At 42.0% G+C, this 11539-nt stretch overlaps 1 protein-coding gene across 7 annotated transcripts in view; it reads right to left on the bottom strand.

Annotated features, from left to right (window-relative positions):
* Window positions 1-1276: 1276 nt before the first annotated feature.
* The window catches only part of LOC111977842 (protein bicaudal C homolog 1-B), a 75336-nt gene continuing 65073 nt past the window's right edge, over window positions 1277-11539 (bottom strand). For 2 of the 7 annotated variants that reach the window (XM_024007567.2, XM_024007569.2), the window contains exons 14-21: window positions 10942-11113; window positions 10369-10540; window positions 10212-10251; window positions 9468-9622; window positions 9020-9182; window positions 8305-8462; window positions 6255-6369; window positions 1277-4334 (exon numbers count right to left, since the gene is read on the bottom strand). In XM_024007567.2, the coding sequence (XP_023863335.1) occupies window positions 4207-4334; window positions 6255-6369; window positions 8305-8462; window positions 9020-9182; window positions 9468-9622; window positions 10212-10251; window positions 10369-10540; window positions 10942-11113 (1103 nt within the window). In that variant the 3' untranslated portion in view covers window positions 1277-4206. Of the gene's footprint in view, window positions 4335-6254; window positions 6370-8304; window positions 8469-9019; window positions 9183-9449; window positions 9623-10211; window positions 10252-10368; window positions 10541-10941; window positions 11114-11539 lie in introns of all 7 variants that reach the window. The other 5 variants (XM_024007565.2, XM_024007568.2, XM_024007562.2 and 2 more) reach the window with 3 other exon arrangements.

Raw genomic sequence — 11539 nt, 5'->3', positions numbered from 1 at the left:
ATTCAGAACACGTTGCTACCCTCAGTGCACCGCTGACCCTTGTGTCACTATTACACAGGACTGGATTACATCTGCCAGCTGGTGCCGCTCTCCCTCCCTCCTCTCTACAGGTCATCTGAGGGAAGAGAGGGAAATAGAGAGGAGGGGCAGATACAGTGGAAAGATAACAGTACAGCATCCTTGTTCAGTACGGTGTCAATGCACGCAGGATGGGTGGTATGGGTTAGTGTGGTTCCTCTATGGAGTGGATGGTATGGGTTAGTGTGGTTCCTCTCAGGAGTGGATGGTATGGGTTAGTGTGGTTCCTCTATGGAGTGGATGGTATGGGTTAGTGTGGTTCCTCTCAGGAGTGGATGGTATGGGTTAGTGTGATCCTCTATGGAGTGGATGTATGGGTTAGTGTGGTTCCTCTATGAGAGTGGATGTATGGTTTAGTGTAGTTCCTCTCAGGAGTGATGGTTGGGTTTATGGGTTCCTCTATGGAGTGGATGGTATGGGTTAAGCAGTGTCGGTTCCTCTCAGGAGTGGATGGTATGGTTAGTGTGGTCCTCTATGGAGTGGATGGTATTGCGGTTTAGTGTGTTCTCTATGGAGTGGATGGTATGGGTAGTGTGAGTTCCTCTATGGAGTGGATGGTATGGGTTAAGTGTGGTTCCTTCTCAGGAGTGGATGGTATGGGTTAGTGTGGTTCCTCTAGGAGTGGATGGTATGGGTTATGGGTTCCTCTAGGAGTGGATGGTATGGGTTAGTGTGTTCCTCTCAGGAGTGGATGGTATGGGTTAGTGTGGTTCCTCTATGGTGGATGGGTATGGGTTAGTGTGGTCCTCTCAGGAGTGGATGGATGGTTAGTGTGTTCCTCTAGAGTGGATGGTATGGGTTAGTGTGGTTCCTCTATGGAGTGATGGTATGGGTTAGTGTGGTTGCCTCTCAGGAGTGGATGGTATGGGTTAGTGTGGTTCCTCTCAGGAGTGGATGGTATGGGTTAGTGTGATTCCTCTATGGCGTGGATGGTATGGGTTAGTGTGGTTCCTCTATGGAGTGGATCAATTCTCTGTGATTAGATCAAGTAGATCCTGCCTCTGGGGATTAGTGGAAAGCTCTGGCACCAATCGGACATCAAGAACTGATTATCGGAGCGTTTGGGTCTCACACCGAGGCTTTCCTCAGCTCTGGTTACCAGAGTGTTCTATCAATTTCACTCTTCACACTTTTCCACTGAATATTCTTCCTCACTGTAATAGTCAAATGTATGTGCTATGAACAAAAACAAAAAGGAAACATCTTACTGCATACATTTATTACCTTTGTAATAACACTTCAATGTTTTGAACAAACTTTTTTGCTCATTTGATAACTCCTCCAAAACACATCTGTACTATATTTACAGATATAACAACATAGCTAAAACAATGTCCTTCTCAACAAMCGTATCAACAAGAGCTATAGGCAAAGTTCCTCAATTCTTCTGTAGAACCTTTTTTGGAATAGTACCTTTCTCTCACACAAAACTGGAGATAAATTGCTAACAAGCATGGCTGCACAGGATACAAAAGAGAAGCAAAACATACATAAATTCCTTAGTGGTTTACATTCATTATAAATGTTGTACCATTTCATCTAACTCAGTATAAAGTAGACCCTTCAAATGTATCCCTTTGGGAATAACAAGAACTAAACACACACATTTAAGACATAATAAGTGTAGGGACAGGAGGCTGGTGGTAAACTTTGATTGCAAATTACTCATTAAACCAGATAAAAAGCATCAATAATCCTCACTAACAACATTCACTTGACAGACAACATCTCTATTACCCTCCAAGCACACAAATGACCGCAGGCTTAACTTTACAGAAGCAAAAAAAAACATTGTCTGGTTTGCAGGGTAGCTACCATGGCTCAACATAACTGAACTGACATAATCAATGCTGAACAGCTTCAATATAGTACCATGATAAAGGGTTGAACACAACCCATATTTTTGGTAGAGCAAATCCCTTTTAATATCCTGTCTTTTTAAGATTTCAAAGAAAATGACACACTACTGGTCAGAAATGACAACCAAGTCAGGATATCTTATTGATACGATAGTGACATTGGCTCAAATCAGTTAGAAGTGGTATGGCGTAAACACAAGATACAACAGATCTTCATGAGAAAAAGCATGCAAAAAGAGAAAGTGACTTCTCTCTGTGCGTGATTACAGAATGGGTGACCCTAAGACTTCTGCTGTCAGTGATGTTGCTGTTGTGTGGAAACAAAGTTTTGGCATGTAAGTTACTTTGAAATGTTCTCTCTATATCTGCTTCAGCATTCTGTACCTACTGTCATTTAGCTTCAAGAATTTCGTTTTTCACTTTGGGCTCAACATAGAGTTCACTGCATTGTCCGTCAAATACCGTACCATCTACCAACAAACATTCTGCAAATGAAGATGAGTACTTCAAACTAACAGTCTATATGATAGAATGCACAAAGACTATCAACTTCCAGGCTTAATATGGGGGTTCAATCTTAAACAGTTACAGCAAAAACATTCCAGAGTCAGACAGCATAACAAAAGGGTATGAGAATACTGTTTTACATGAACATAATACAGAGATCAGAGTGACTTRGTCCTTTGATGATAAGCAGCACCACTGCACACCTAATCCTGTTACTTCATCAAATATAGCTTTACAAGAATCCCAGATATCTGATTGCACAACTGATACTGAAAATTGGATATTTCCACTATTCTTAATTTAAGCTAGAATACATGTTATGAGGACACAATCTTGGTAAATGTAGATATGTGTCTAGGCAGGGGCTGTCATATGAAATAAAGTTGAGTTTACACCTATGGTGTGAGTTCCCTCCTAGGTGAGAGGTAGTGTCAGTCCAAATAGCTATATTCTAATAGAAACAATTCCCTGCTGAGCAGCTTAGAGAGAGAAGTAAAGGCATTCTACACTGTAGTAGTGTGGAGGCATTCTACACTGTAGTAGTGTGGAGGCATTCTACACTGTAGTAGTGTGGAGGCATTCTACACTGTAGTAGGTTGCTTCTCTGTCCGCAGCTCTAAAAGCGGTTAAAGTGTAAGGAAAGATAAAAGCACACAGTCTTGGAATAATGACATGTCTCCTGAATAGATAGAGGAACACATAGTAGGATTCAACACAGAAAGACTAACTGACAAAGACCATTGACATGACTACAGGAGACATAACGACAATGACTAAGAAAACCACAGGAGGCCAACAAACAGAATCAGAGAGAGGGGCCTGCTGTTTTGACAGACTGCTCTCTTTCTCTGCTGCAGTCTCATGACACAGCCTGACGGCACCAAAGATTATGGGGTAAAGGTAATTATCAAAGAGACTAATAATGAACTAATTAGAAACCACAGGAACTCATTCGTGAATGTATAAAGTAATGAAAACATAAAAAAATACATGAAACTGATTATTACCCCAGAAAGATAAAAAATAATGTGAATACAAAATAATATTTTTCTAAATACATATGACATACAGACTGCAGCCCAACTACAGCAGCTGCTGGTGGATACAACACTGGCCTTCGTGGAATGTCAATCAATCAAAACACTGAGGGGTCCAAGGTCAATCCACTAGGTTCTGCGTTTAGTTGTTGATGTCACTTCATTGACTTCATTTCCCCATCTCACTAAGTGCTTACATTTGGCTTGGTACAAATACATCTGTGCTTTGAGTTAATACAAAATGCATAGGTATTCCAATATGAGAAATCAGGCTTTCACAGGCAAAATTGTTAAAGTGCATGTCATTGATAACACAGCATACTACGAATGCAGTATCAATGTAATTATTTTGTACTAATCATTTGGCCTGTTCCCTTTAACAAAAATGGACAACTACTGGGCAGTACCTGTCCTTCATAATTAGTAAAATACCCTTCATGCATAGATACTCCACAGAAACATCTAACCACTATGTGGAGTGAACACTGGACTTTCTATACCACAGATGGCTCTTCTCATTTTTGGCACTTCTGGTTAAACTATGGCTTCTTGTTATGGCCTTAAAAAAAAGAGAGAAAAAAAAAAGAGTTGAATAGTCATTGTTCAGCATAAGCTGGAGGGTGGACCACTGAGACCCAGATAGGCTGGAGACTGGCCTACAGAAGCCCAAAGAGAGGGACTGAAGGCTGGTTCTCTGTCGTGTTAGGTCCTGGCGGAGTGGAGCTCTACCACCGACCGCTGACACTAGCCATGTCAGCGTGGAACTGACGAGACAGACGACCGCTGGCTCCCCCTTCCAGGAAGGAGGATCTGATAGGAGCCTCAAACAGCTTCCTTCGGTTCTTGTTCAGTTCTGGAAAAGACAAAAGAACACCATATTGCATATCAATTGCAATTCTTAAAGATATAAATGTTCGATAACATATGATTTTCCATTAAGAAATACAAGTCCGACAAGTCAATTCAAACTGTAATCCATATGAAGAGAAGTTCCAGTTAATTGGTCTTCCGATGCAGTCAAGACTTAAAATCAACAATGACAGGAAAATGTGCTTCAAATAGCCAATGAAAAATGAGAACAGCTCACATCAACAAGACGCCTCTTTGTGACCAATGAGTTTGCCGGGCAGATCACCAAACTAAATTGGACACAATTCTTTCAAAATGCATCAACAAAACAGTTCAGCATCCTTTTAATTATTCATTTTATGGCTGAATCATCACCCTCTGTCAGCAAAAACCTGACATATGATAATTGAGACTGGTAGCTTCAAAATTGCTCTGGCAGAAATACAGGAAGTGGACCTTAATGAGTTGGGGTTGCCTTTAGGAAAGAAAGAAGGGGGAAAGGGAGTGTATTCCTGTTTTGAAGCCCTTAGAATCCTTCAACAGAGATTAGAGCTGATCTGAGCTTTGCAATGGAGCGCATCAGTGGAACTAACTCACGCCTAGAGCCCTTCTCCTCACAACAGAACACGAATACCTCCCTCTCCCAACCTCAATGTGACCCCCTACTGCACCAATAACAGCAAACTGACTTAGATATGATCCCTTCTAGATATCATCCCTTCACTAACAATACRACAAAAGCATGAAAACATAATAGATTAGATGAAGGACAAAACATGTTATAAATGTAACATCCCAGAAACTAAAGGAATAGATATATTGAGTTGCAGACCCTTTTACTCTCGGAACATTCTCAATTCGGCAGGGCATGGACTCCACAAGGTGTCGAAAGCGTTCCACCAGGATGCGGGATCATTTTGACTCCAATGCTTCCCACAGTTATGTCAAGTTGGCTGGATGTCCTTTGGGTGGTGGACCATTCTTGATACACACAGGAAACTGTTGAGCGTGAAAAACCCAGCAGCGTTGCAGTTCATGACACAAACCAGTGCACCTGGCACCTACTACCATTCCCTGTTCAAAGGTACTTAAATATTTAGTTTTGCCCATTCACCCTCTGAATGTCACACATAGTGTAATTGCTGCAAAAGGTGGCTCTACAAAGTGTTGACTTTGGGGGGGTGAATAGTTATGCACGCTCAAGTTCTGTTTTTTTGTCTTATTTCTTGTTTGTTTTACAATAAAAAATATTTTGCATCTTCAAAGTGGTAGGCATGTTGTGTAAATCAAATGATACAAACCCCCCAAAAAAGCTATTTTAATTCCAGGTCGTAAGGCAGCAAAATAGGACAAATGTCAAGGGGGGTGATTACTTTCGCAAGCCACTGTATGTCATGGAAAGAGCAAGTGATCCTAATGTTCAGTACACTCAGTATATATTCAATCAAAATGCCACCCTTCTGAATCATGTTCACTCCTGGCAGACAAAAGGTATTACTCCTGTAGTCATGCATTTATAAACAAGGATTCGTTCATGGAACAACAAACATGTCGGGCATTCATTGCCTTGGAACCGTATGAGGATCCGAGCTCCTCTCTTTCAGCCAAAAAGAGGAACATGACTTGCACCACGGCCTACTGAAACCAATGGATGGCAGTGAAGATTGCAATTAATGTTCAGCTATGGGTCAGTGGAAGTACGTGGCTATACTCAGGCATGTGGCAGGGCCAGAAATTAGAGATTTAATGAAAAGCATTGAAGTCCATTTCACACCGTCTCCATCAGGAGAGGTTCTGGCACGCCCAACACACCCCTCAACACTTCTGACAGACTTCTGACAGGAGCTATTATCAGCGGATCAGCCTGATCTCCCACATGTCATTGGAACTGGGTTCACACAAACACACAATGTTTGGACATTACCGTAGTCATTCACACCAGAGATGGCAAGCAGCATTTTCCTGCGTGCACCAAATGTGGTGATGCCCAGCTCTTTCAGGTCCTGGTCTGTAAGAGTGAGGAAGGTCTGGAGATCGATCTGAAAAAGAGTGCATGTGTACAGTCAATATGTTTATTATGTCACTGCACACAATACCATTGTTGGGATAACAAAATAAATTCCCCCTTTGCCACATAAAATACCTGGGGTCTCATTTATAAACTGTGCGTACGTACAGAATATAGCTCAAAATGTTTGTGCGCCAGTACACACAAAAGTTGTCATTTATAAAAATGTAACTTGATGTGAGAAAGTTCTCACCTCCCTGCAAACTTTAGACCATGTGTACACACATCTGTTAGTAGTTGAAATATTGTATTGCAAGCTGGGGTGATATGATAAGCTTATTCAGAAAAAAAACAAAAAAAACAGGAAAACATTAACAAGAATGCAGCCATTTGCCATTAATGAGAAGAGAAAAAATCTATGTGTTTTGTTTTTAGAATCTAAAATAACTAAACAGAAATCTTTTTCTTATTTATTTTATTTTCATAACCATTGCAGAATTAATTCCTCAACTTTTCTGTTCGTGATTGGTTCATATTCCTGAAGTAGCCATACAACAAATTACAATGTGCATCTCTCATTTCATAGGACCTAGTAGCCAAGTAAATAGATGGGCTATATGTATTTCAAGTTTTGCAATCCCATAGGCAGCACAGTTTATAATATGCAGTCGAATTTAAAAGGTGAACAGTTGATATTTTACATTGAAGTAGGCCTATTTATTCTACTGTTAGTACTGTAATTGCATTTTGGGACATTCGTGTAATCTTTTTTTCCCTTTAAGAAATCGCTGGCATTCCATCATATTTAGGTTGGGGGAAACGTTGATGCAAAACATTGTTGAATTCAAATGTTCTGTTGACAGGTCCACAACAATTTGCCATTGTTTTCTCTTTCAGAAACTGACAAAGTCCTTTACCAGATACAACATAAATTACTGCTAAAGATAAAAACCTACATTTTGAGATTATTATGGATAAAAACAATATTATTTGTATTTGTCAAACAGCAGCCAAGCATCGATCATCATGTCACCAGAATAAGACCCTCGTTATTTATTGGAAAGCAGCATCAAGCTCATCACCGTGCACTTTCACCACCCTGTGAAGTTCATCATCATTTATTTAATCTGTTGCCTAATAAACTGTATGGTTTCCCAAGTTGTAGTGGGAGGACCACACAACATATCACGTGACTCCAAGTTTACATGGGTTATTCTATTAATATTTGCGCATAAAGGAGTTTCCTCTGCCATTTCTCGCATAATTACATTTTACAGACAAAAAAAATCCCACCATGTCTAACGAACAAATTGTCTGTCGGCTCGGTCGTGACGTTTTTCATGCGTCAGTTAATTCATCTGCATGAAATGGTTGGATGGAAACGTGGTTATTGTCACCTTAAAAGGTGAATAGCGAGCATTGTTCACACTCACAGTTTTACGACAGGTCTGATTTATAACGGGAAACATGCATATGAATGGCGTGCACCAAGTTTATATATTTCAATATTTTTGTAGGTGCGCAGACTTTTCAGAAATGGCGCACATAGAAATTTAGTGTGAAATTTACAACGGTTATAAATGAGGCCCCTGAAGCCTATCCATTATCAAGCATTTGCAATATGTGTGCTCTGATTTCAATAAAAGTAGTTGGATATAAATAGTCTAGTCACTGGACCATGAGGACCACTCCAAAATATGTTGCAAAAAAAGCTTAGTCTAGGTCAAGCGATGGGCAGCTAAAATGGAACTCAAAGCTCCCAGAAAAATGTTTAAATCCATTTATTTATTGACAATTTCCACTCGAAAAGTTTAATATCAGCATGAAAATCTTAGCTTAAGCACTGGTCTATCCATCCGTAAATTCTAGCCTCTCTCTGATATAGTCAGCCAAGCAGGGATGGATGGAGGTGTCTGCTCCCATGTTAATGTGGCTATCCCATGCTACGGCAGCTATAGACCAGTACCTCCTGCTGTTGGAACACGTCTGTGTATTTCCCCAGGCCCAGCTTGCTGAACAGCTCCGGCAGGTCCGACCCTTTCAGAGAGGACTGGAGACTGCACCCGTTGCTCCCGGTGATCGAGGAGATACAGTCCATGTAGTTACTGCTGCTCAGATAGTGCTCTGCAGCTGCCAATCAAAATATGTCACAGGAACACAAGACAAGTCAGACAGTCATCATTAAAGACTTTCATAGAAAGTTATCATTGTAAAAAAGAATGTATGCAACATAAAATAAACCCTGATGTYTCTTGCTGCCAAAACATTGTGACTAAATATTTGTATCCAATTAGAGCAAGAGAATGCTTTTTGATTGTTTTTAATGTGTGCAATGTAAGCCAACATACTGTGGATAAAATGTGCTTCTCTACAGCATTATCGGTAGTGATAGGCTTTGATAAATAATTGGATACAAGGGCAAAAACAGGAGTCGGATATGAACAGAAGTATCTGGTCTCTAGTGCAAGTGTGTTGGAGGAATGAACCCATCTACTCCCACACCCCCTAACGTTTTAATTAATGAGGCAATCTTTACACAGCATCTGTTGTTCAAGGTTAGATGTTTTGAATTATTTATCATCAAAACTTTTAAGAGTTTACTTTAATTACATGGGAGTGTGATGATCTAGCCTTCTTGCCTTTCATTCAAAGTTCAGATGGGTATCTGCTGAGTAGCTCACCGGATTTGTTCTGCTTCCTCTTGGGACTGCAAACAGACACTGGGAATTCTGCGTGGCTGGGAAGACCGTTCCCACCCCCATTCCTGTCTCTCCAGTTGTCAGAGTCACTGCCGTTGCCCACCCCCTCTCTGCTGCCGGAGCGGGAAAGAGACAGGGGGGAGCCCTGGGGGCACAGAAAGGGGACATCAGATCATACTGGGCTGTAGTTTTAACTTCTCATTATTTGGTTTAGTTCTGTGAATCAGAGTACCAATTTAGTTTAGTTTTCAATAATTTACTTTTTGCTTTACAAATTTACATGTTGGCTTTCATTTTTAATGCAATCCATGATGATGCTTCATATTAGTCTTTGCATAAGCTCCATATCAGGAATGTTACTATAAACACGTTCTCTTCAACAGCAGAAAAAACCTGGTCCATTGGTGTTTACCTCATAGTCGGAGTTTACCTCGTAGGTGGTACTCATGGTGGGTTTGTAGGGCACGTGGTTGGCCCTGCGCAGCTCCTTGATGGTCTCTGCTGGCATAGACTTGGAGAAACCCAGACCACTCCACGTGTTAGTGGGGGTCCGCACCTCAGTCACAACAGGCTTCTTCAACATGGCTGGACAGAGACACAGAAAAACACCTCTGTCACCAATTAGTGCAAAAGGTCAGAAAAACGGACACAGTATTCCTTTATTTTCCTCCCCAATTTCGTGATATCCAATTGGTAGTTAGTCTTGTCCCATCACTGCAACTCCCATACGGACTCGGGAGAGGCGAAGGTCGAGAGACGTGCGTCCTCCGAAACACAACCCTGCCAAGCCGCACTGCTTCTTGCCACAATGCTCGCTTAACCCGGAAGCCAGCCGCACCAATGTGTCGAAGGAAACACRGTACACCTGGCGACTGTGTCAGCGTGCACTGCGCCCGGCCCCGCCACAGGAGTCGCTAGAGCGCCACAGGAGTCGCTAGAGCGCTATGGGACAAGGACATCCCGCCCGGCCCTCCCCCAACACGGACGACACTGGGCCAATTGTGTGCTCCCTCATGGGTCTCCCGGTCACGCCCGGCTGCAGCGCAGCCTGGGATCGAACCCGGATCTGTAGTGACACCTCTAGTGATGCAGTGCCTTAGACCGCTGCGCCACTCGGAAGGAACACAGTATCCCTTGAGACTAGACAGGAATCGCCTGAAAGATTGACACTTACCCTTGGTTGCTAACAGCTTTTTCTGTTCATATTCAAGCGCCTGAAAAAGAAATGGAGAGGAAGGTCAATGTCAGTTTAAATACTTGTCAAATTCCCATTAGTCATTTATTGATACGTGAGTGCGTGTATGTGAGAGAGAGAAGTGGAGTTGGAATACCTCTAGTTGGCCCTGCATGTTAGCAAAGGAAGAATGTGGTGCCAAGCGGATCCTGTCCCTCTCATTCTGCTGTGCTGCCCTCTCCGCTGCCCGCTCACTGCCCGGTGCCCTCTTATCTGTCACTGGGCTGTCTGAAGCACTCGACTCTGGGTCTGACAGTAGGCAGTCTGAGCTGTGGGAGGGGCACAAAAGAGAGGAACAACTATATTAAAAAGACAAGGTACAAACCCCATCACAATAGAGTAGCCTATAGCACAGAAAAGACATACAGCACAGCTCAACAGGGTATGGCATATTAAGACAAAGCATGACAGAATGCAGTACAACAGTGCAGTCCCCTGCTTTGTCTCCAAATAGCACCCTCCTCAAGCCCTTTTCCCCACTGATGTTCCTCCTGGAAAACGTAAGTCCTTTCTACATCAGCAGTTGTCACAAAGTGCTATTATTTTCTATTCTATGAATGTATGGGAGTCATACCCACTGAACTAGAATGAGTTCTAGTCCTATGTTCATATCCTTTAGGCATGGGAATGGAAGAGTGAGGACATCACTTAGATGTAGGTAGTGTCTTACTGTAGCTCTGGACAGACATACTGGAGATGGGAGTTCTTGGTCCCCTGGAGGAGCTCCACCGCCTGCCGTTTCCCTGACGTCTTACAGGAAGCCAGCATCTGTTTCAGCTCGTTTCCATTTGCTGAGTGAGATGGGCTTCTGGGCATGCCCACTTCCACAAAGGTGTCAGAGCCTGTGGAGAGAACGTAAACGAGCATTTGTGAAGAAACGGTAACGTGGGATATTATATTTCTTCCTTCATGATTTAATAATGTCGATCAGTAGGCTATATATCTGGGCTGTATGTACTATTATATCCTTTACATGTGACAAATAAGATACAAAGAATTGCTAGATTCTTATAGAATCCCTGTGTTTGACAACCAAGTTTTTGTACTTCCATAGCAACCTCTTCTTTAGAGTGCATTATTGCTTAGCTTTCCATTGCCTGTCATGCATATATTACAGTACGTTCTTTGCACCTGTAAGTCACTCTGCATGATGGCATGAGCATGACTAAATGTAGCTGCTAAACATCACAGTAGGCACCTGTGTTATTAAAAAACAAAAGCGGTCAATAATGAAGGGGCTTTTTTCTTCTTCTCCCCCTCTTCCAGGC

This window comes from Salvelinus sp. IW2-2015, linkage group LG18 (genome assembly GCF_002910315.2).
Source record: "Salvelinus sp. IW2-2015 linkage group LG18, ASM291031v2, whole genome shotgun sequence".
In the NCBI taxonomy this organism is placed as follows: Eukaryota; Metazoa; Chordata; class Actinopteri; order Salmoniformes; family Salmonidae; genus Salvelinus; species Salvelinus sp. IW2-2015.
The sequence above is the reverse complement of the archived record's forward strand: the minus strand, read 5'-3'. Positions and strand labels throughout refer to the sequence as shown.